Source organism: Carassius auratus, chromosome 7, assembly GCF_003368295.1.
Source record: "Carassius auratus strain Wakin chromosome 7, ASM336829v1, whole genome shotgun sequence".
Lineage (NCBI taxonomy): Eukaryota > Metazoa > Chordata > Actinopteri > Cypriniformes > Cyprinidae > Carassius > Carassius auratus.
Window position 1 is genome coordinate 6,098,070 of NC_039249.1, and position 26,450 is coordinate 6,124,519.

A 26,450-nucleotide genomic window follows, 5' to 3' on the forward strand; every position below is an offset into this window, starting at 1 on the left:
ATCGACGTCTTACCTTAGACCCGCCCTGAGTGAGCTGCGAGCTGTCCGCCATTGTGTTGACTCCGGTGCAGGGGAAGACAAGAATGTATTTGATGAAGCGATTGAGGTGCTCTGTTGTAATAATGAACACAGCAGTCGTCATTTACTCACGATATCTGAGATGATATCTCCCGATATCTGAAGACGCAGAGGATTAACGTTACTTTCGTTTTTGAAGGGAATGAGTTCCCGATCTGCCTAAATGCGGGTATGTTCACGTAAATCATTCAAGATTGAGCTTCATCATCAGAAGTAGTAAGTATTAGGGTATTTGATGAATCTTTGCAAAATGCCTTTCCTAATATATGCTAGTAAGCAAGTTTCTCGGCTAAAGTAAACAGTACTGCTCCTTCCTCACTGAAGAGAGGGGTGGGGTCAGCAGAGCTCATTATTATTTAAAGCAACATGAACTAAAACAGCTTTCTGAAAACAGAGCTTATTTTTACAGGGTAAAATTGGCGTTTTTTTACACTACCATTGAAATTTTAACCAAAGTATGTTTCTGAATTTTCATTAAGACCCTAAAGAATCATATCAACTTGTGGAAAATGGGAATCCAAAGAACCATTTAAGCTATTCTAATGGGATAGTTCACCCAAAAATGAAAACTTAATGTTTATCAGCTTATCCCCAGGGCATCCAAAATGTAGGTGACTTTATTTCTTCAGTAGAACACAAATGAAGATTTTTCACACAAACTGTTGCAGTCTGTCAGTCTTATAATGGAGGTAGATGGGAATCACTGCCAAACATACAATAAAAAAACTAAAAAAAAACATACACAAAACCCAATTAAACCCTGTTGCTCGTGACAATACAATGATGTGTAAAGACACAAAACAATCGGTCTGTGCAAGAAACTGAACAGTATTTATAGTTTTTTTTTTTTTTTTACCTCTGATTCATGCAGAGTCCGAATGAAATATTGTTTTTCAATATATTTGAAAATCTAATGTATTCATGTGATCAAAGCTGAATTTTCAGCATCATTACTCTAGTCTTTAGTGTCACGTGATCCTTTAGAAATCATTCTAAAATGCTGATTTTCTCAAGAAAAATTTATTATTATTATTAATGTAGAAAACAGTTATGTTTTCACAAATTCTGAGTATGGGTCACCATACTTGGCTGAATGTCACGTCACTCATACTAATGGTTGAACATCATTAAAACCAATCTCAAGTCACACCCACAGGAAAGTAAGACCACAAAAAGCCCATTTGTTTTTCTATCACAGTGGAGCGAGCATTCCATATCGTCTTTATACAAAGCTAATGATATTACACTTCACACTCACAAGCCTTTCTGCATTTTTACATTTTCATTTAGACAATAATTAGTATGTTTATTATGAAGTTTCACATGGGGACTGTTAAGTTGGTCCACACAATGTAGGCATATGTATTATCTTTGTGCAGAAGACCCTCAGGGGCAAACCTGAGCTACACACACACAATCAACCAGTAATGAATTCAGGTATCATCAGTGAGTGATTGTTCATTTTTATGATTATACAACTAGATATTATTCTGTGTGTGTGTGTGCATGCAAGCATTTGTCTTGTTCTTTCACAGTCTGTGTTTGTATACCTTACCTGCCTGTCTGAGAATAGACGTGTCTCACCATCTGTTTCTTGACAAGGGTGAGTGTGTGCATCTGTCTCTCTGTATATATATGTGTGTGTGTGTGTGTGTGTGTACCGTTAAGAGCTCCTGTCCACTGTACCAGCTTGTCACAGGAGTGGGTGACATGACCAAAATATCACAGTATGAATTTAATATCCCCACAATGACATGCAACAATTATTACTATTATTTTTATTTTATTGAAGAAAACTGTATACTTTTTTATATTGTTTTAACCATGAGTTAAATGCGTTAGAGGTTTGGGGGTCAGTATGAATTTTTTATTTTTCTTTTCCTAAAAAATCTTTTATTTTTATTTAGCAAATACGCATTAAATGAATCAAAAGTGACAGCAAGAACAAATAAAATGTTACAAAAATGTTTACATTTTGAATAAATGCTGTTCTTTTCAAGTACCTATTCATCAAAGGATCCTAAAATAAAAACCTATCATATTTTCCACAACATAAAGCAGCACAACATTGATATGAATCGGAAATGTTTCTTCAAATCAGCATATTAGAATGAATTCTGAAGGATCATGTGACACTGAAGACTGGAGTAATGATGCTGAAAATTCAGCTTTAACGTCATAAATTTCAAAATATTGTTTTTACTTTTTGATCAAATAAATGCATCTTAGTGAGCATAAGAAGGTCTTTAAAATTATAAATAAATTCTGCTGACCCTAAAACTTAAAAACAGTAGTATAAATACTTTACAAAGGACAGGTACTTAATTATATTTGAATATTTTGTGGTTTTATTTTGAATTTTAATGTAAACTCAAATATTTTCCAAAGTAGTTCAACGCCCATTAAAATGGTATTATAACACTGCACCTATTCCTTTAATTTAAATGCATGTGCTGATATGTATTTCCATGAGCTGCATTCTGCATGCCATTTGTCATTTTCTGCTATCTGTGCAAAATTTACAAAGTGCCCATAATTTCAAGCTGCCCGAACTGTGCTACTGACCTCTACTGGGACGCTTTCTCCTTTTCTCTCTTTCTCTCATGCCTGGTTTTCAGGTAAGATTTCACTTGACTGGGTTAATTTCCATTCAGAGGATTTTACACATACTTTGAAGCCCATAGCTGGAATCCTTACAAACATTAGAGACATCAGAATGGATTACATTTAAAGGAATAATTTTGCCCCAAAATCTTAATTTAATCACCCTCATGTCACTTTAAACTTGTATGGCTTACTTTCTTTTGGGGAGCACAGAGGCTTCTTGAACAATGGAAAAATATAGTGAAAACACAGAAGCTGTTAGGCTCTAAAAAGCAGCAGAAAAGTAGTACATACTATCCAAATTATTATTTTTTATTTCCATGTATGCATCCCAACTGTTATACTACTGTTCAAATTCTTTGGGCGAGATTGGTTTTAAAGAAATTAATAGTTTTATTCTGCAAGGACACATAAAATTGATTACAATGAATACATTAAATGCATTTATAATGTAACATTATTTATATTTACAAAAAAAAAACATTCTGTATTTATTTATTTATTTGTTAGTTTTTTCCGCTTTCGTTCTTTTTTCCATTTTGGAGCTTGATAGTCCACTTTATGCTTTCACTGAAAAAATAGCAGCAGTGACTTTTTTAAACTTCTAATTTTTTTTTATTATTATGTTATAACAAGTAGGCTAAACCATTTGTAGGTTAATTCACATAAAAAGTGTTATCATTGAGGCTTACTTAACATTGCATCTCAACAGCAAAACTATCATTTAGTCAGACCAATGAAAAATGTTGGGAGAATTAGGGTGAACTGTGTAAGATTTCCTCAAGACAAGCAGATATGAATAGTGTACGCACGTCTGTGAAGATAAACCTCAAACACTCAAAGCCACTTGTGTTTGTTCATGTTAGAATCCAAACAATTATTTACTGCTACTGACATGAAAAATGACACCAAAAATGGACAGATGTTACAGAATTCGGACACTGAATTCACTGGGTGACAGCACTGCCTCATTTCTCTCCAGAACAGATGCTCGACAAATCAGCGGTCCTCCCTCCATCTCACATGGTGCCTCGAAACATCATCAATCCCAGAGTCCCTCTTCTTGAATTTCCCCAATTCCCTACAAAATTCTTCATATGAAGACAAAATGCCGCCCATATGGCTTGAAGCTTTGAACAATCATTTTCTCTTTTTCAATTCCATTCATCACCATTTTTGTTTCTCTCCAGCATCCCTATCTGAACTCTCATTTCATCTGACCCCAAGTTTCAACCAAGATTTCTAATGATTGTGTCATTAGACTAGAATTGCAATTAAATTCTGTCTCAAGATTTAGCAAAAACCCTTGTGAACACAAACGAACAGCCCTCACATTTGCTTCAGGGTATGACCTTGCTCCTGTCCTCCAATATGAATCGTCTCTTTTCCCATAACGCCTCTCTCTATGCTATCATTACTCATCCATGGTCTTCCTGACACAGTAATGGTGATTTTTATTTTCACCATAAACACTCAAAATAAACATAGACAAAAGGAGGGCAACAGACGTGCTTGCTTAGAAGATAAAGAGATCAGCAAAGCAGAGGGAAACAGGACTGTGCCGACGCACGGAAAACCTATCCCAGACTCCCAGTGTGACTGAACTGATCTAGAGACGGTTACGTAATAAGACCTACACACACACACAGCCTGAGATCTCTCTCTTTCTCATCCTCTTCATCCTGGGATCCAGAGGCCCAGCTCTTGGATAATGAATGAGCTGAACGTAGTGAACTGCATCGGACCACTGTGTCCTTTGGAGAACATCTTATTAAATGGATTGGTATGGGAAGAAGGTTAACACTGACAAAGTTTATTCGAAATGTGGTTGTGCCCTGAAAGGATGATTGACCAAATATAACTGGACAGGAGTCAGTGGAAACAACTAAACAAAAAAAATAGGAATTTCCTTCATTTTTATTAGTCATTCGTCCTAAAACATTTACATGAAGTACACCTGAGATTTGCAGTTAATATTTCAATAATTTAACAATGTACTATGTTCATGATTCTCTGATGTCAGCTTATGCGTTGTTATCGTTAACAAACTAAAATTCTTAAAATCATTTTCAGTGATCATAAAGCTGAAATAAAATATTAATATTAGATGGAAAACTTTGAAATACTGCCTTGGCAACTAAATGAAGAAAAAAAATGAAAATGAAAAAAATTTTTTTAAATTGAAATTAATATATTTGAACTAAAAATAGAAATAGGTTTAAGAAAACAAAAGCAAAAATTAACAAATGCTGTCTTCATTGATCTAAATAAATCTGAAACAAAATATAAATATTAGATTGAAAATTAAGAAATAGTTATAGTTATTTAGTGTGTGTGTGTGTGTGTGTGTGTGTGTGTATATATATATATACACATATATATACATATATACACACACACTATATATATATATATATATATATATATATATATATATATATATATATATACATACATACATATATACACACACACTATATATATATATATATATATATATATAACTATAACTATACAATAACTATAATAAATACAATAACTTAAACTAAAAGTTAATACTAATATATTAATACTAATATATATTCAAATACAATTTAATGTAAATAAAACTACATTTATGTATATAAAAGTCAAATATGATCACTGCAGAGACTTCAATAACTGAATCATTATAATGTTAAAATTAAACAATCAAGATAAAACACTTACTAAAAACTAAGAAATATGACCATTGAGAACCATGAACATGTAAATATTAACTAAAAATCTCTAGAAGAACTTAAAATAAACATTCTAGGTCAAAGGTTTGGCTATAAAAAAAACAAAAAAACAAAATTGGTCTATGAGATCTACTTATTCTTACAATGCCTTTGGGAAAAGCAGCCCTATATCAGTGTATTGCTAAATCTTTCCACTCAAAAGTTAGGATAAAGGAGGAAAAATGATGTGTACAATAATGCTGCACTGAATTTGTAATGCTTGTTGTTAGTCTAAAATGTAATTGGGTTAAATATTGCACTTTTCACACAGTCACCACAAGTATCATTAAAGGATAAAATATATTTGTGACAGCCTTTACTCTCAGCACCTGACTAATTGCAGCTATTGTCTCTCTCTCCAGCACCCTCCCTCCATCCATCGCTCTCTCTCTCTCTCTCTCTCTCTTTCTCTCACTCTCCCCGTCTGTCTGGTTGTACCTCACGTCACTCTCATTTGTCAGTATAGCTACTATTCGAGCTGTTCACTTCTCGTTCACTCCGTCTCTGAATGAAATATTAATAGGACCTTTGACAAGAGGACTGGAAACAGCCATTAACATGCAATTACCCAGAGACGTGATGTGTACAAACTACAAGGTCAACCTGCGTCGGTGTTTTTCTCCCCGTCTCTGATGCTCGTCTGTCGTCTTTGTCTTTCAGCCTCTGACCTAGACTGGCAGCTTTATCTCAAGCACTGCACTCACTGCATGATGACCGTAAAGACTGCACCTTAAACCACAGCCATGGCTGTAGATTTATAGCAGCGTTGAGGGCTGGAGGAAGCTTTCGCGATAACATCTTTACGATATGTTACTTAGGAAGTCTGTCAGTTAAAGTGTAAGTGGACAAAGATGAGACACTGCATAACACCGGGGCCCAATCCAGTCCCGTTCCGCTGAAGAAAAAGCAGTTTTGCACTAATAAAGATATCTAGGAAGTGGCTGTGAGAGCAGAATAATGTCTTAATCACATGGTTTTCGACCCTGTCTGGCTATAATTATGTTAAATGGCATAAAACTAGATTGCTCCAATTATAACCAACAAACTTTCTACAATGAAAGCGGATGATCTGACATGTCACGCATTCAGGTGAGAGACACCCCGTTTTTATTTCTGTCATGCTTCTCTTCACACTTTCATTTCTGTCTGAAATAAAATGATCTTATTTACAACCACTTTGCAATTAAATAACATCTGACTGTTGCTTCAAATAATGACATATTGTATACTGCGCAATGGCATAAAGATGCTGAATTAAATTATTTACACTATACTGGATATGTCTTTTCAAAACTAGAATTATGACTCATAAACAGGCTCTAGCCTCCTGTAGAGCTGCCTTTAAAGACATATTTGATGAACTGGGCAATATAGATACTGTTTATTATTGTAAAGCTGCTTTGACACATTTTTTTGTTTTTGCCATTTTTGTTTTTGTTTGTTTGTTTTTTATGTCTATATAGATTTAAAGTAGGACATTTTAGCTTAAGTTTGTTAAGTAATAATTATTAGCAATTACTATTTTTTTATTTTTAGTTAATATTTATTTGTATTTTTCTATATAACATTTTTTATTTTATTTAGTTTAGATTACATTTTAGTTTATAATTTCAGTTTATAGCATTTGAAATAATACAAATGTTTTTTTTTCATGGTTTTAATTAGTTAACAATAATAACCCTGCTCTGAAACAGTCTGTATTGTATTAAGTGCTATATGAATAAACATGGGTTGACTTGACTTGAAATCATCCAAAACTTTTCCCCATTTCTTCCTATTGTGCATGCCTCATTGCAACCTCCATTTGTGATTATTTCAAAGAAAATGAGGACAAATCTGCCTTTTTTTTCCTTTTTTGTAATGATTTCGATTGAGTTTGCATTGAACCTAGAATATGCTTTAAGTCAGCAAAGCCATCGTTCAGTTTTCAGAGTCATGGGCTGCAAACAGAAACCGGTTCTCAAACAGGTGCAAAAGCAATAACAGAACTCTCACATTCAATCAGTTTTATTAAACTCCAATATTTTGAAGACATTGAAAAAACCCAAATTCAGACAGGAAGCATCTAAATGCAGAAGCATCATCTGATCCCTCACTGGCCATCAGTGATCATCGACGCGAGATAAAAGCATTACAAACTCACAATGTCACTCCAATCTGAGTGGAAGCGATTGGCGAGCCTCCAAATGCACCTGTAAGTCCATTGCATCTGTCCACGGTCGCCCTGCTCCGTCCAGAGGTGTCCTTCGCCAAACCCTCCACCATCCGCTTTGCGGCCGCCTCTTGACCTTCTCGCTGTGTTTGTCTTATCACGCCGCTGCTACAACATCAGAACATGCCAGGAATGCCAATGACATTAAGATCCTATCCGGGAAACGACCCCGCATTCAGGTTCGACTCCACAATATGTCAAAGCTCTTCTGCTATCAGCGCTCTGAAACAACTGTTGTTATCGTCTGCAAACTTCAAACACTGTGTGCTTGGGTTGAGAGTACATGAAAGGGTTTCTAAAAAGTAGATACAGAGCAATATCAGAGCTTCTGTGGTGAATTAGAGGCGAGGCAGACGCTTCGTCACGTGTGAGGACATCTAACGTGGAGACAGACAAGATGGCTTATGGGGTGTGAAATTATCAGATGTGATTGAAATCTTGCCTCTGTCAAAGATGAACCCTTGTCAGTGTCTCACATATACATTCTTATCGCTCATCGCACAGCGGCGATGCAAAACCACCGCTGGGCAGGTCTCGGTGAGAAGTATCCTTGAGCTGTCAGTTTGATCTTCAGCTGTCCTTAAAGGAACAGTTCACCCAAAAATTAACATTTGGCTCAACTTTACACTAGTAAACTAAACATGTAGAGGAGTTTGCTTCTTCATGGGAAGAGATTTGGAGAAATGTAGCATTACAGCACATGCTCAGCAATGGATCCTGCAGTAAATTGGTGCCGTCAGAAAGAGAATACAAACAACTGATAAAAACATCTCAATAATCCACAAGTAATTCACACCACTCCAGTTCATCAATAAACATCTCGTGAAGTGAAAAGCTGCAAGTTTGTAAGAAACTCATCCATCATCAAGAAGTTTTCCGGCCAAAATACAAATCAATAATCCATAATAACACTTTGCCTCCAGTGAAAAAGTCCATCCCGTTGTCCCTTTCATATCAAAATTTGTTTCGTATGTTTAGAACTGTTTTGTACTTGCAAATTGTGCTTGATCTGTTCCTGATTAATGACCTTTTCACCGGAGAAAGCAATATTATGACTTGTATTTTACCTAGAAGCAACAGTTTGAAGATAAAATGTGTTAATGATGGATTTGTTTCTTACAAACATGCAGCTTTTCTCTTCGCTAGACATTCATTGTTGGACTGGAATTTGTGTGAATTACTTGTCAACTTATCAGCTGTTTGGACTCTCATTCTGATGGCACCCATTCACTGCAGAGGATCCATTGCTGAGCAAGTGATGGAATGCTAAATTTCATCAATTTTTGGATGAACCATTCCTTTAAATCTGTCATAAAACTACCAGTCCAGTTCACCTAGTCAGGGTTTTTAAAGCCAAATATCAGCATTTCTCACTTTAGAAGTAACTTTTTTCTTTTTTAAAAGCATTAGAGTCCATGTCTGTGTTTTGTAGAAAAAAAAAGAGAGAAATGCTTCTCTGCTCAGCTGACTGCGCTAAGCATTTCTTCAACTGGATATTCCCAAATCCGTGCTTACAAAATGTGCTTTTGTCTAGTACAGCATGAAATCTCTGGCAATACGTTCAGCTTGAGATTCCCAGCTGAATTCACATTAAGACGAACTAAAGCTGATTACATCCACAACGCTAATACAATTTCTCACATAAATTTGCATGTCTTACAAAAAATTACCAGGGTAGTGCAAATTGTTACACCTATATCTACTGCGATGCTGAAACGTGATATTATCCACCAAAAAATGTAAATTAATTAGCTAATTATTTAATTAATAACAGAATTTCCATTATAAAGGAAAAATCCTTTGTTAGACATGTAACTCTAATATGATTTGACTTCACATTAAACCTGTCAAACTATTATTTATATGGCTCTTAAATGTAAATATGACATTTATTATACTACATTTATGCCATATGTTTCTGAATTGTGCCACAGTTTCAAATGAATATCTGTGTCATGCACTGGTTCCACTTAGTTATCCTTCAGGATTTGGGTGGTACAAAATGGAAATATTCATAAAATTTGAACACGGGGTCACCGAAAGAACCATGCCAAAAGTATGATTCTTTACGAATCAGACATGGCTATGCAGCCCGTTTGAACAGTCCATTGAAAAGAATGGACTCAAAACAGCGATTCATTCACAAATCATCCATCACTAGCTTTGATCCGCAGCAGCCAGCAGAAAATATGACACTCAGTCACAACATGATTAATGAAATACGGTCTCGAATAAAGTTTCTTAGGTACATAAACACTAAATGCTCTCATCAGACAAGAAATAAATCAGTAAAATTTGATGAAATTGGCTTGGTAAATGGGTAGACTGGCAATGGAGACAGGAGCCATGAACTGTGGGAACAACGACTGTAGAAAAAAATCTATGGTGTTGAGGTGGAAACAACAGTTACTATGGTAAGAAAAACCAAGGCTACAGTTTCCAATGCAGAAACCATTTCTCACAGTAAGTTTAAGTCAATTGCTACATACCCACATATCTTGTAGAAACAGCTTTTTTCCCCCATGGGCTCTATACTATATGTGTTCAGAAGGCTTTCCAGCCAAATTAAACAGTAAAACAGCATAAAAAGGAAAGAGTACTACAAAATATCAAAACAAGTGGCCAAGAGAAATATACATTTTCCTTTCACAAAACTCCTTCACAAAGAACTAACAAATTAACTATGATCTACATTACATGGTAATTGCGGGTCAAGCCAATTAACAAGCTGATTTCATCTAATTTTACTGATTTATTTCTTGTCTGACGAGAGTGATTACCATATATTGTACCTAAGAAAAATGATTTAAGGCAGTATTTCATTAATCATGTTGTGAGTGTCTTATTTTCTGTTGGCTGCTTGGAATCAAAGCTAGTAGTGATGCATGATTTGTGAACGAATCACTGTTTTGAGTCGATTCTTTTCACTTAATGCACAAATACATTGACCTTCACAACATCTCTGTGTGTTTACTGGTAGAAGTTCTACCAGTAGAACAATATGTGCCTCACTCAAACTTTTTACAAATTGTAAATATCCCGGATGATATGGACATTAACAGAGTCAAGAAAGGAGAGACAGAAAATAAAACAGATGAAGAAAATATTTCAAGTTATGCTGACACTGTATATCATGCAGCACACATTATTTCCATGGGAGATTAAAAACTATTAAACTCTAAATATTAATCAATAGTTTGCATACAGCACCGATGTGTACTGCTATTGTAAAATCCCACAAGAAATTCCCAAGGGTACTCAAGACGAATTAGCCTTCCGGGTTGGTCTACATATTGACGTCATATAGTCATAAATTAAGGTATTTTACGCTCCTGACATTCAAGGGTTAAAATAAAAGCTTTTATTTAATTTTTATCCGCACTGGCACCTCGCATCAGAAATTAATGCTTAATTATTTATTAACGTCTTGCAAAAACACGACTGTTTTTCTGCAACAGTGTCTCTTGCAAATGAACCAAATGACAGGAGTCTGTCTGTGCACACACATCACAATTGACCATCGTAATTTTCCCACCTGACAAATCTCGTGGCGAGCAACAGGAGGGGGCAGAGGCCAACGCATGTCGTTTCCCTTCGTCCTCATAATGACCCATCCTCACTTCTCTCACTATTGCATATGAAAAGTGTGCTTTTGATACAATAGTGTCAAATGCAATCGATAAGACGAACAGTAAACGCACGCGCAGACACCCTGTCATGACTATGTGATGAGAGATGATGACCTTGCGCGTGCATAGATGACAACTCCCTCAAAGGCACCAGGGTAAATGCATTTACCTTCGCGGTACAACGACAACACAACAGGTGCTGTGAATGTGTGAAAACGCGAACGAATGCTAATAGAGAAACCTGGCTGCACCTGTTTGCGCGTTCGGCGAGTGACAGTTTGCAGTTGAGGACAAATTGAAGCCAAATCCAATCGAAATGACACGGTACTGACCCGTACGCGAGCGGTACCGGGTGCCGCCACAGCGTCTGCCGTTCAAGGGCGGGCATTCTCGCTGAAAACAAACGAGAGGAATCCACTAAAGTAGCTCACCTTTTCCGTCCTCGTCTTCCCGATTCAGGTGCATGGCTGTTCGCCTTTGGCACACCAACAAACGCTTGTTTCTTCTTTCTCTCAAGTCCCCTCCAAGAAAAAGTCGAATCCAAAATGCGCTCTCGAGCTTCCAATGGGCGAGTGACCATGGAGCACCGCTCCCTGCTTATTTCTTTCTTTCACTCACTTGGTTTTCCTTCCCCAGTCCCCTCATTCGGCTGATGTCGGGAGATGGCAGTGAGAGGGTTTGAAGGGAGGGATGAGGGCGAGGAGTGGTGAGCGGTGTGTCCGTGTCACCGCCAGCTGATGGCACCTCTCAGTTTCTGTGGGTGAAGTCGCGTAAAACGGGACGCGTTTTGGTCAGTCACCGAGAGCGCGGTTAAAACAGCTCTGCAGGATGCAGCTCTCGGGTTTATTTTAACATTATATCTTGAAAATGTCACAAAAGAAACTATTTAAGCCCGAGCCATTTAAATGTCAGATGTTACGGGATTAAGGTAAAACGAGCCAGTGAATCTGGACTGCAAAATCATAATTTTACATATGTATATTTTTAAATCTTGAATTCAAGAAAATCGTCAAAAAAATATTATAATTCATTAAGTGTTCCATTTCAGCTGATAAAAGTTTTCCCATCCAGCGTCTGTAAAGTCATTAGCCCTGCCCACTTTAGCAAACTCGGACCAATCAAATCAATTGATACATGTCAAGCATTAGTAATATTAGTAAAATATTTTTTCTTCTCACTAAGATTTTAATATTAAAATTGCTTATTGAAACTAGCTAGGTTAGCTGTTACATAGATAATACCATTAGGTCACACTGCTGTTAATAATTTCTCAGATGCCTGTTTTCCGGATTGGTCAGGTGACATTCGACATATTGGCCTACTGTTTCCCATTGGAAAATGTTTCCAACAGTTTTCGATAATACACTACAGTGATGACGTGAAGGACAAACCAGAAGTTTGCATCATTCTGGTTCCCTCGACGAAAACTGGATTATTGCATTGGGTTTTGGACTATTGAACGAAATAAGCTCGGTGACTGATAAATGTTTATGATTCTTGCATGTTTTGTTCACCAGGATAATCTTTACAAATGAACACAGAACTCCTGGATTTTGAAGATTCAATACAAACAGATTTAATAAAAGATAAATACAAACTACACCACGGATGCATATGACCTCAGTGTCACCAACACTAACTCTTTTAGTCTTTATTAAAAAAAGAAAGAAATCCCTGAAATTATTAGTTGGAGTAGTTTGCAAGAGCATGATTATAAACACAATATCATTTTCAAGATACATTGCCAATGTAACCAGAAGTGTACATAATTCCATATAATACATAATCCCTGCAGCAGTCCAAGAACTCCAACCTTTACATCCCCCTTTGAACATTTTCTTCTATGTTTTGTCTTTTGCACTTGCTTGCTCTCTTGTAAGCTCTCATTTGCTGCCTGTGTGTTGCCTCCATATTCTTAATATGTTTGAGGAAATTCTTGGCTTTAGTTGGTGGTGTTTGTTCTTGTGGAATGCAAGTGTGTTGTAAGAATACATTCCTGGTCATACATGTGACCCTGGAGCAAAAAAACAGTCTTAAGTCACTTTAAAGGCGATTTTCTCGATGTCTTGGTTTTGTTTGCGCCCTCAGATTCCAGATTTACAAATAGTTGTATCTCGGCCAAATATGGTTCTATCCTAACAAACCATACATCAATGGGAAACGTATTTATTCAGCTTTAAGATGATGTATAAATCTCAATTTTGAAAAATTGACACTCCAGACTGGTTTTGTGGTCCAGGGTCATATTTGTTGTATATATATCTTCGACCCGTATATTCTCTGAACTGTGACTTGACATTTATGCATTTGGCAGATGCTTTTATCCAAAGTGGCTTTCATTGTATAGTTCCCTCAGAATCAGGCCCATAACCCTGATGCTGCCAGGCTTATGTTTGTTAGCTATATTGTATTTTCCAATCTATCTGTCAGGCCAGTCGCTGTTTTGTCTTCATCCCTGATGTATCTTTCTTTTTATATTTCAAGCTTGCAGCTGAACCGTATTAATGCTGCTTTTAAGTTTTTTTTTTTTTATAAAAATTGTTCATGCATGGTTGTAGCTTTGATCTAAGACACTTGGACTCTTTTTATATTTGTCAATTCTATCACACTTTAAGGAGTAGTTCACCCAAAAATGAAAATGTGTTGAAAACATCCTCCGCTTCAGGCCACCCAAGATGTAGATGAGTTTGTTTCTTCAGAACAACTGATTTGGAGAAATTTAGCATTACACCTGCTCACCAATGGATCCTCTTCAGTGAATGGGTGCCAGGAGAATGATGGATTGTTTCTTACAAACACGCAGATTTTTTTTCACTTCACAAGACACTTATTGATGGACAGGGGTGGTGTGGATTACCTGTAGATTATTATGATGTTTTTATCAACTGTTTGGTCTCTCATTCTGATGGCACCCATTCACTACAGAGGATCCACTGGTGAGCAAATTCAATAAATATTTACATTTATTAATATAAATAGAGTTTATCTGCATTTTGTAGTGACTTTAAACACAGTTTGTAGTGGTTTGACAATATAGAAGCAATTTTATGATGTCAATATTAAGTGAAGTTTGAAACGTTACCTAGAAAGTTTATCAGTTTGGTCTTCACTGCACGTAATTAGCCAGTGTTTTGCCATTCCTGCTGATTTTCACAAGCTGTTTAGCATCTCCACTTGATGTTGGATGATTGACAGCTGCTTGTGCTAATTATACCTTCTGATGCGCTGATGACAACATTACCTGCACCACCCACAGAGTGCCATCATACTCAGCCTGTCCTCTAAACATCCGGCAATGTATTCTTTTATAACGTCAGAATCATCTGGGATCACACTACATTGTGCATCTCCTCCTGAGACAATCTGTTTTCCCAGTTGGTGGAACAGCACAACAGTCCAATTGACTCTCAGCTCAAGGCTGCAGATTCAGATGCTCTAATGGAACCCAGTGATACTGACGCCCCCTAGAGGATCTTCACTAGAGTTGCATTAGAATTCTAATGCAGAGGCAACAGCAGCCTGTCAAGCAGCTGCCATGCTGCAGAGTCAGTCTGAGTGTTTTTGTAGGAATGTAATGCCTAAAGACACGTTTCATACTGGCTTCCAAAACAGAATAACATCGTGTCTAATGGTCTAGACAAAAATCAAGTAAGATTTAGAGATACCAAGACACATATTTAATGATTACAGTGAATATTTTTACAGTAAAAATGGAATTATGCCTAATTGGTGCATGATGCAGGGTGTGAATCAGTGTTATTTTTGTTAGATACTATTATGGTGTAATTATTATTTTTTATTACATATTTTCTATTTTTATTTTATTTATTTATTTATTTGTTTGTTTGTTTGTTTGTCTAAACAGTCTGATTAGTTTTTATTAATCTCATGCCTTTTAAATTAAATTTATTAATATTTTAAATTAGTATTTAAATTTTTTTGTACATTTAAGTAAATTTGTATTTGTCTTTTTGTCTTTTATTAATTGTTTGCCTTAAAAATGTAAAAATGACATTTATGCAGGGTGTGAATCTGTATTTTAGTATACATTTTATTAATATTTTGAAACAGTGTGTTTTTTTATTGTAATCATTTTGTTATTGTTTTTATTCTTTTAAATAATTTGACTAATTTCATGCTTAAAAATTTGAAAAGGTTGTAATATTGTCATGGGTTTTGTCATTTTTATCCTTCTTTTAAATATTTCTATATAGTTTATATTACTTTTATTTTGACTTACTTTTGTACATCAAGTAAAACTAAATGCAAATTAGAAATGTTCTAGATGATATTAAAAAATATCAATTTCTTTTCAGTGAACTTCACATTATACTACAATTACATTTTTGGAAGGTTAACACCATTTGCGATCTGTAAGATGGACCTCAGCAGACTGCACTCCTAAAATTATGTAAAAATGAGTCAAAACCCAGCTAAAAAATCATTTTATAATTAGCATATTTCTTTTATTGTATAAATTCATGTAATTATTTCAGCCAGTGCGTCATCAGATAACACTTCTATTCTTTCTATCAGCTGCTGAACTGTATGCACAGGATTGTGGGAGATCACAGATACAGCGATGCTGCTTTAAAGAACTGGCCAGTGAAGGCAGAATGTCTTAGTAGACCGAATGTTACCCAAACACTGGACTCAGACGTGCCTTACAGCACTCCTACCTGTGAAGGCAGCACTTTTCTGGTTTCAGATCAGAAGAAACAAAATATAATAATTTATGTGAAGTCTGAGATTCACTGACTCAATAAGAGCAATGCTGAACGTCATTGAAAGACCTTTAAGTATCTCTGTGTCCTTGTGAATAATGCATTTATTCCTCTACCTAAGTAAAAGCATATGCATTTCATAAAGTACAACTGCAACCTGAAAACCACCATGAGTTTGTTATTATTTCAAAGAGATTAGGTAGAGTAAACTTTACAGAATTCTATTACTTCATGTATTAAGGACAGAAGAAAGTCACTTGATTTATTTGATCTTCTGACTTTGGCTGCAAAGTATTGTTTTTGCATAAACAATGTTGAAAAGGGGAAACAGACTGAGGGCATCGGGCATCATTCGGCCTTTCATTGTGTGTGTGTGTGTGTGTGTGTGTGTGTGCATCTGCTGGGGGCTTAACCTTGACTTGGAGTAGCCAGACACCTAAGTGAGAGATAGGACCTGATATGCTGGCTTCTTGTCATTGCCGCTGGCTCACTGATATCACACGATCACTCCTACATCAGTCTGTCTCTCTCTCTTTTTTCTCTTTCTCTCTCTCTCTCACACACACACACACACACACACACACATATGCAAATGCATAAACAAAAACACCCAACCCACTTGACTCCAAATTTTTTTTGTAAAACCCATTAAGTTAAATTCTTGTCAACATCCTTGACATTTACCCATAATCCTCACATCACCTGTTAGACTTTAGCGTAACAAATTATCTGAATAAGTCACATTTTATCCACCCTGGCTTTGTTCAAAAACCTAGTGAGCTGCCTAAATAAAGAACTTGTCTTTACTATCTTTTTAATTAAATTAAACAATGTGATATCATATGCATTCTCCGGAAAAAAAGGTACAAAAACGGCCACTGGGTACGCATTAGTACTTAAAATGTAAATATTAGTAGCTTCTGAAGACATGTAGCTTTACTGTTCCATTATTATTATTTTTATTTATTTTTGAGAGTGTAGGTAAAATACTGTCATTGGTCAACAAAAATATGTACCACTAGACACCTTGCATCGATTTCCATTCAATTTCCCACAACTTGCAAAGCAAATATATGTTGTGTGTAAATTTTCTCTTCCTGTTGCTTCCTTCCTGTGGACAGTAAACAGCAATGCAGCTCACTGGGTTTTGGAACAGAGCTCATATCTCGCTCCCTTTGAGGTAAATATTCATTAAGCTGCCTCGCTGGTTGCTTCTGAACTCAAGTCAACAAGCGTGCCTTTCATCTCACACTGTTTTCATGGGTAATCAAGCACAAGAGTCTGGCTAATTTTATAGCCTTGATCTCCCGGTTCACCTGCACACACAGCGCATGTGATACATCATACAGTTAAACAACTGCACATTGTTGTCGACATGTTGCTTTTACGGGTTCAGATGGAACTCTGGCCAATTTAAATTGTTCTATAGTGAAGTGTGGATTAGTTTTCTGCCAGAGCTCTGTGGCATTAAAAAAATGGTTATAGCCCTAATAGGATCCTATAATGTGATGTCATGCAGAATGTTTCACAATGCATTGTACTTGATTTTTACATTTTCTAGAAAATGTGACCGGTGTTTGTCACTTCCATGATGCTGATTGCTGACCTCATAGCTTGATGCTATACTGGTCCCTTGAATGGTTAAGGTGAATTCATGCATCCTTTCACTTGTTTTAGTACCTGTCAGGTGAAGTTATACTGCAAGTCTGAATGGTTGTAAAAATAATGGAACACATCTTATAAATAAGCTCCATATTTTGAAACTTCTGTCTCTGCAGAACCAATATGGTTGGTTCCATGAGCATCGCCAGTGGGTGGAAGGGTGAAAGAATACATAGCAAATTCAGTACACAGGGCCCAGAACTCCTAGTGGGGCCACTGGTTGGTTCCCTGATGGTTAAAATAAATAAATTATGTGTGTGTATTTTGCATGCATAGATTCGTATTGGAAAGACTGGATTTCACATGCATGGATTGTTAATGGAAAGAGTGGATTCTGCATGCATGGATTCCTATTGGAACAACTTGATTTAGCATGCATGAATTCCTATTTGAATGATTGGATTTTGCATTCATGGATTCATATTTGGCATGTTGGAATGGCTGGATTTAACATGCATGGATTCCTATTGTCATGACTGGATTTTGCATGCATAGATTCCTATAGGAATGACTGGATTTCACTTGTGTGGATTTATATTGGAACGTCTGGATTTTGCATGCATGGACTCCTATAGGAATGACTGGATTCCACATGCATGGATTCCTATTGGAATGACTAGGTATTACTTACATTCTTATTGGAATTAAGACTGGAACATGATTGGAACGACTTAATTTCCCATGTATGGATTCATATAGGAATGACTGGATTTCACATGCATTTACTTCCTATTGGAACAGCTGGATTTGCACTCAAGGATTCATATTAAAACGACTGTATTTAGATTGCATGGATTATAGGAATGACTAAATTTCACATTGCATGGATTCCTATTGGAATGACTGGATTTTGCCTGTGAAACTTCACAACGTAACGCTAAATGAGACTGCGCTTAAAAATTCTACTTTTAAAAAATGCATCTCTCATATGAACCCCTTTGTGAAGATTTAATCCCCAATGTTCCCAGCATCTCGGTTACAAAGTGACTTCACTGGCTGCACATAAAAAGGTCTGGCATCATTATGAGCAGAAATCAGAGGAGAATGTAGACGGCAGACATATATTCCCCAAGGCGCAGGCAAAGACACGAGTGCAGTTATTAGAGCTGTCCATGCATTGCATGTATACTCTGCTTCTCTGTGTGTTCTTTCTGCGAAATTCGCAATCAGCGCTTCAAGCTCAGCCATTTCAGGACTATGATATCGAGATGAAATGGATCTCCCAGAATAAGTTTGCGCTGCCGCCACAAACATACAAAAATCAATAATAACAGCAGCCACCGGAGAGATAGAATTTTTTTCCGAGATGAGGCCAGAGAGGTATGATTAGAGCCGAGAGGAGATGGCAGAGATTAGAATGAAATGGAGAGAATGCCACTACAGTGCATAGATGAAAATAGCAACCGGTGGAGAGTTCAAAACGTCTCTTCGGACAGTACAATGTGAATGCTATTAAAAGCCTGCCATGGAAGGGAGCTCTGTGGTCCGAATACTAAATGTGATCTAAAGCCCCTGCAGATACAATCACATACCCAGCAATCAATGCATTTCTCCTGCCACCTTGATTTGCTTGAGCATGTCTGTTCACAGTCCCTTCTGTTTGCTTGTAGTATATATGTGCTTGCAAGGCAGAAATATATTAACATTCCTCACACTGAAAACGATTTTCAGACTTTCTGTGTTTTTTTCTTGTTTTAGCTAAATCAAGACATCTTTACTTGAGAGGCAAACTCACATAAGAAGTCTTGTTTTCTGATAAATTAAGAGAGTTTATTATTGAAACAATAAATAAAATCTGCCAGTGGGGTTAGAAAAAGAAACTTAAACAAAAGGGAAAATAAGATTATTTTTCGGACCCCGCTGGAAGACATTTATGTGTTGTTTTAGGCATAAATTTGCATAATGTTGATACACTGTTCAGAAAAACAAGACTGAATATCTTAAGTAATTTTGCCTCACATGTAAATAGGTCTTGATTTGAGAATGTTTTGATATTTGGACTGGAAAACAGGACAAAAATACTGAGTAAGAAATTGATTTTTGCAGTGCAGATATTCTGCTCAGGGTTTGTTCCAAACCTCTAACCTTGAGCAGCAAGTTCTGCAGTTAACTCAGTCTGTAAAATACAGACTTCATTTAAAATGTGTTTTGAGGACAGTCTCCGCTGTACACAGCTTTCATAAATCACAAAGGATTATGTTTTAATGCACAGACACAAACTCATAGAAAACGTCTCTTTTAGTTCTGTCCATAAGACCAAGATAAATACAATTCAATAAAACGCAGCACTGAGCAAACCAGCAGTTTAAAAGTAAAACACCTTTTAATTACAAATCTTACAAAGAATCATTCTCGCTCATTGGGTAGAACATTTGAACATAAATTGTTTAATTTTTTTCATAAATTACTCATTCTGAATATATCTTTCAATAATCTGCAATAATTAGATATTCAAAGTAGCTTGAGATATACGATCTATTTTAAAAGACGGGTGACAGTAAGGTTTTACTTTATTATTGTAAAATATTATTGCAATTTTCTAAGGGAATATATTTAAAAAGTAATTTATTCCTGTGATGAAAAGTTGCATTTTCAGCATCATAACTCCTTTAGTGTCACATGATCCTTCAGAAATTATTATTATATGCTGATTTGCTGCTCAAGAAACATTTCTTATTATTATCAGTGCTGCTTAATATTTTTGTGGAAGCGGTGATACATATTTGTTCAGGATCCTCTGATGAATAGAAAGTCCAAAAGCAATCAATTTAAATATAATTATTTTGTCACATTGTACATGTCTTTACTGTGATAACTTTTTATCAATTCTGCAACTTCTGCAGTCTGAATACAAGCCACTGTTCCCAGATCAGCGCCTTCATACAGATTCAGTGTTTTTGTCCTTACAGGAGACTGAGAACAAATTCCCCGACTCCCAGGAAGTAAACAGAGGACAAAAAAAAAAAACAATGTTATGGAAATACTTTGATAAATGAGTATGTGAGAATCATTTTACCTGATGCAATCTTTCACTCCGCAGTAAGTGTCCTCCACAGGCCAAAGACTGAAGCCTAGTCTTTACCACAGCAGCACAAACACACACATACAAACCATTAGTCTGCATTCACAAAATACTGTCCCCCCTTAATCATGCTGATAATAATACTGATGACATGATATCATGTTTGCTTTGATTCTTTTAGTGTGTGTGTGGGGGGCTACTACTATTAATACCACACTTGCCAATTTAAATGTTTAGGCTGCTGCTCTGTATAAAATAGTCACCACTAAGATGCAGTCACTTTCATTTGGGCTCACTGATATATAACTTAATTGCATCTGTTGTAAAAAATATATATATATATAAAAATAAAAAAATGTATGTCTTACTAAAGTGTCGCACACCATACACATGACTTGTCGTTTGTAGGCAATTGACTCTTGTAGGCAAAACATATTCAGATGTAATTGACTGCTTGTTTGGGTGATGCTAAAATGGTGGATTAAATCTGAAATGCAATTCTTTTTAATTAAATAAGGGATCACTTAATAATATTTGGCATGACTGACAAACCTACATTTGATGTGAAATCTTAAACATTTTTATTCTCTATTTAATGTATAAAAATATGACAACATACATATTCACATAATATTTGTATATATAAAGAGAGACATTTTTTATATTATTATTATTTATATAAACATGTATTTCTATAATTAATTATTTATGTCATAATATATTTAAACTAAAAAATATATTTTATATAGTAAAATAGTTCAATCCATAATCAAAGTTATTTCAACTGATATTTTTGTGTTATGTATTTTTATGCTTGTGTTGTTAGCCTAGAGAGCTATCACTACACGCTGTCAGGAGTGTTATCTGTATAATGAATGGAGTCATTATGTATGTAGAGTGTCCCAAATCCGTCACTTATGAGGTTCCATTTCAGTTAAGATGCTGTAGGACATAGACAGCAAGGCAGCTAAATAGATTTAGGATCAGCGTTTGTGAAGAGTAAACACTGAGGATTCAAATATATAAACACATTTACCACATGTGAATTTGTATTTCTTATTACACTATAAAAAAATAAATAAAATAAAAACATTTTCTTTAAAGAAAAGCATAACATTGAAAAATGTGTCTTGAGCAGCAAATCAGCATATTAGAATGATTTCTGAAGGGTCATGTGACACTGAAGACTGGAGTAATCATGCTGAAAATTCAGCTTTGCATCACAGGAATAAATGACATTTGAATATATATATATTAATATAGAAAACAGCTATTTTAAATTGCAATAATATTTCACAATATCGCTGTTTTAGCTGATCTAATGAATGCAACTTTGGTCAAAATAAGACACTCAAAGAATATATTTAAAAAACGTATTGCCCCTGACTTTTTTTAAGTGGTGTGGTCCATTCACACATCATAGGCCCTCTCACTGTCCACAGGGTTGACTGCAACAGCTGCGGCGCAGCCTGCAAAACAGCCAGCCAGGAAGATGTAAAACGGAGCTGAACCGTCAGTGTTTCTCCTGCCCAGACTATTCAGGTTAGCAAACAGTGGGAAGTAGATGATGGAAAAGGGCACATCCCTGAGGGAGAACACACCAGTGTGAGATAAAGGATGGAGAGAAAGCACATTATGGATAAATGCGTCGCACAGTTTGATGGACTCTGTTGGACTACCGTAATAGAGTGGCCCCTAGTCCCTTATAGAGACCAGTGATGCCTTTGTCCTTCAGCAGATCTCTGGAGAGTTGGGGGGCTGTGGGAGACTTCAACTGAACAACATTAACTTTGCCTCCACCTCCTCTATCATGCTGGCCAATGAGCTTCCTCTGGGCCTCTGTCAGAGACATGAGATACGTTATGATAGCATGTTACTCATACTATTTTATTTAAAACTACTGTTTAAACGTTTTAATTTTAATAGAAATTAATGCTTTTATTTGCATTAAATTGATTAAAAGTGACCTTAGAGACATTTAATGTTACAAAGGTATTCTACTTCAAATAAATTTGAACATTTTGTTTTTGAAAGAATCCTTAAAGAAGTAATGATGCTGATAATTCAGCTTTGCATCACAGGAATAAATTACTTTTAAATGTATTATTATTATTATTTTTATTGCATTGATATTTCAGAATATTTTTTACTGTGTTTTTAGCAATTAAATGCAGTCTTGGTGAGCATAAGAGACTTAAAATACAAGTTGTTGTTTTTTTCAAGAATAACTGGATGACACAAAATGGCCTTGATACAACAATGTAGCATGCTAAAGTTTCAATTCTACCTAGTTTCAATTTAGTTGTTGCTTTATGCACATGCCATGCTACTTTTGGAGTCAGACTGTTGCACACCGCATACAGCATTAAGTGTATATGGTGCTGTATATGCAACATTTCATGTTTTTTGTTACAATGTTGTCACGTGCCTATAATGTATGTTTAATTCAGCAAGCAGAGTCCTGTTATCAACCATGGTTCATATTACAGTCAAAGTCAAGGCAAGTGCATTGCATGGTGGGATGCAACATGACAGTGTGCTCTGTTGTGCATGCCACTTTTGCCAAATTGAGTTCATCATCCAGTATTCTGTGCATGCAGACATTTTGTATATTGCACACAACATACATATTGCACACTATAGAATAGTATGCATATATGATACCAGGCACCCCCATCATCAAAAAGACACTTTAAGCTTAAAGTGTTTTAAAAAGACATCTTTCACCTATTCTTTCAGCATCCTGCAAATGAATCTTTAACATCTCCATAGGAGTGGTGACAATCACCTGCCAAAACACAAACCGTATACAGACAGAAATTAATATTAACATTCAAGACATTTCAGTTTAAAAGCAGATATGTGAGGATTATTCACACACATTCAAATGTGTGTTATTTAAGCTGTAAAGGTTTTGAGACTAGGCCATTAAGTTTTAATTAATAATAACAAAAAATAATTTAATTTTTTCAGCAGGGATGCATTAAATTGATCAAAAGTCACCGTAAAGGCTTTTACTTTTTTCACACACATTTGAACATTTTGCCCAACATCTGATTGTTTTGCAATGCCAAATTTGCATTTGGGGTTCACCACGTTCCTTCTTAGCAGTATAGCCAGAACATCACTTTAAGATACTCATTACTTTTAGAAAAATAAGCCTTTTTGTGTGTGTGAGCAATGTGGGTCCTGTAAGTGCAGCAGAGACACTAACTTGGCAGGTACAAGCTCTGCAGCCAGCTAACATTTCTCTAACCAACGTCAACTTCTGTCTGGGAGAAAGCCAGAAAAACAGAAAGATAAAAAGAAAGGAATAGAGCATTATTTTTAGACGATGATAAGCCCGGTTCCTCTGTAAACAAGTAGCTTTGGGGTCTGACCCTCATGTGATGATGACATCACACTCCCAAACACACAGACTCACACACTTATTTCAATAATTCATCAGTTAATTGCAGTCTACTGGACTCTGTTAATCAATAATTTAACCATCTAGCTATTAGTCACCACAGAGATGCTCACCACAGCTCCAGGTACTCAAGGTGTACTGAGTTATACTGCAATATCCATCCATAATGCAGAAGCTTATGGGCGGCTTTGATCATATAAGCTCTGTCTCCAAAACTCTGCGAGCAAATCCAGCGGCTCTGTGGATTCATTCCCTTAAAAAATAAGAAGTGGATCTGAGACTTCATCCAACCTAAATTATGCCCCGAGCTAAAAAGGAATAAATTAAAAAATGAGCATTGCTCTTCCCAAATCAGTGCAACTGTTAAATAAATGATGAGACCTCCATTACATCCCACTGCTAAGCGCATTCACCGCAAATGAACAAATTCATTCATTTTAATGAACAAGAACATATATAATAAAGGTTTATTCTGAAAGGTTGAACTTTGGTTGGACAAAAGGGTAATTCTATAATTATTAGGTCATTGCAAGTTGTGTTTATAATTACAATTTCTGTTGGCAAAACCATGAATTTTCTATTGATACGTTTTTTTAATTCTTTGTTCATTGTACATTAAATGTAGCTGAAAAGTCCTTTAAATAACATATAACATTTTAAATACAAGTATGTTGTGGAAGATGTTACTCTGTTCCACTATTACCCTATTACCCCCAGTATTACCCCCGTCAGACATAGGTTTAGGTGTAGGTCGATAGAAAATACAGTTGGTACTGTATTAAGTCCATTATACCTATGGAATTTCCACATAAAACATAGAAACACAACATAGGTGAAGTCTGCATGTGTGTGATTTGTAAATCAGGTTTGCATTTAAGAATTGAACTAAAAAAAAAACATTTAAATTGGGGTTAGTTCACCCAAAAAAGAAAATTCTGTCATTAATTACTCAACTTCATGTTGTTTCAAACCCAGAAGACCCAAATTAAGATGTTTTTGATGCATCCTGTGAGCTCTCTGACCCTCCATAGACAGCAAGGATCCTTACACGATCACGATTTGAAGAGTTTCACATATAAACAACGTATGCAACGAATGTATGCGGACACATTGTTTACGTTCAGATCAGAGCGTAAACAACGGATACGCCTACATATGTTGTATATGTTGTTTACGTGTGTGATACTCTCATACTTAGTGCTAGGGTGACACAGAGGAGACGAATTGTTGGATAAAGTCATTATTTTTGTTTTCTTTGTGCACAAAAAGCATTCTCGTAGATTCATAAAATCTATGTCACACGTTACTGTAAACAATGTGTCTGCATACATATGTTGCATACGTTGTTTACATATGTGATACTCTCCAAAATGATGCTTTCTGAACCTTGATCGTGTAAGGATTCTTGCTGTCTATGGAGGGACAGAGAGATCTCGGAATTCAACCAAAAATATCTTAATTTGTGTTCTGAAGATGAACGGAGGTCTTACAGGTTGGGAACAACATGAAGATGTGTAATTAATGACCAAATGTTCAATTTTGGGTGAACTATCCCTTTAAATGTCATGTCTCTCAATTTCTTAAACAGTTGCAAATTCAATTATAAGTATTTGAGTTCGAAGATTTAGTCAAAATGAAGCTCTGATGGTCGTTTCCCGCCATACACTTATGCAACCTTGGAGAGCTGGTGTCTGAAGAAATCATTGCAGGCCAGTTTGATGGACTTTTCTGAAGTTACCACAGTCAGATTAACCGCAGCTCCTAGAAAGTGAACCTGTGAAGGAGGGATATTGAGAAGAAAGGGGGAAAGATAATGTAGTTTCTCCAAGCATGAACAATTCCATGTAATCTATACAGATTATGAAACAGTACATCACCTCTGCATATCCCAAAGAATCCTTTTGATCGATTGGTTTTTATCAGCCAGTCAGACCTGTGAATGAAACACATCCTCACCCATATATACATGAACACAAGCACAGGCGTTCATTTGCTCAGACGATTAAAAGGAGCAGGAAACATACATGCTAGACGTGAGATCCGCTTTGCTGGTTTTGGAGGCGGGTTTTGCCAGATCATTAGGAAACACGCAAGTGACACCAATTAACCCGGTTTAGCTGGCAGACTAAAAAAACATTAGAGACGAGTGCTTACTTTTGATTAAAGCTCTGTAGGATTTATTGTTGGCGCAAAACATGTAATGCAGTACAATACAATGATTGAGAGATGAACAAATTAGCATTCCTCAAAAACCTGATGGATACAAGGAAAACAGGATTTTTTACCAAAAAATGATGTATAGATAAACATGTAAACGTCAGTCAAGTGTTTATCTTGAAATATTACTAACA

The 26,450-nt window shown here is 35.9% G+C and overlaps 1 protein-coding gene and 1 pseudogene across 3 annotated transcripts in view; both read right to left on the bottom strand.

Annotated features, from left to right (window-relative positions):
* LOC113105668 (synaptotagmin-7) overlaps nucleotides 1-12,210 on the bottom strand; it is a 120,079-nt gene extending 107,869 nt beyond the window's left edge. The window contains exon 1 of one of the 3 annotated variants that reach the window (XM_026266888.1): nucleotides 11,714-12,210. In XM_026266888.1, coding sequence (XP_026122673.1) covers nucleotides 11,714-11,747 — 34 coding nt within the window. In that variant the 5' untranslated portion in view covers nucleotides 11,748-12,210. The remainder of the gene's footprint in view (nucleotides 1-11,713) is intronic. The other 2 variants (XM_026266889.1, XM_026266891.1) reach the window with 2 other exon arrangements.
* Nucleotides 12,211-20,362: 8,152 nt separating this feature from the next.
* Nucleotides 20,363-26,203, bottom strand: LOC113105282 (mitochondrial glutamate carrier 1-like; annotated as a pseudogene).
* Nucleotides 26,204-26,450: the final 247 nt, after the last annotated feature.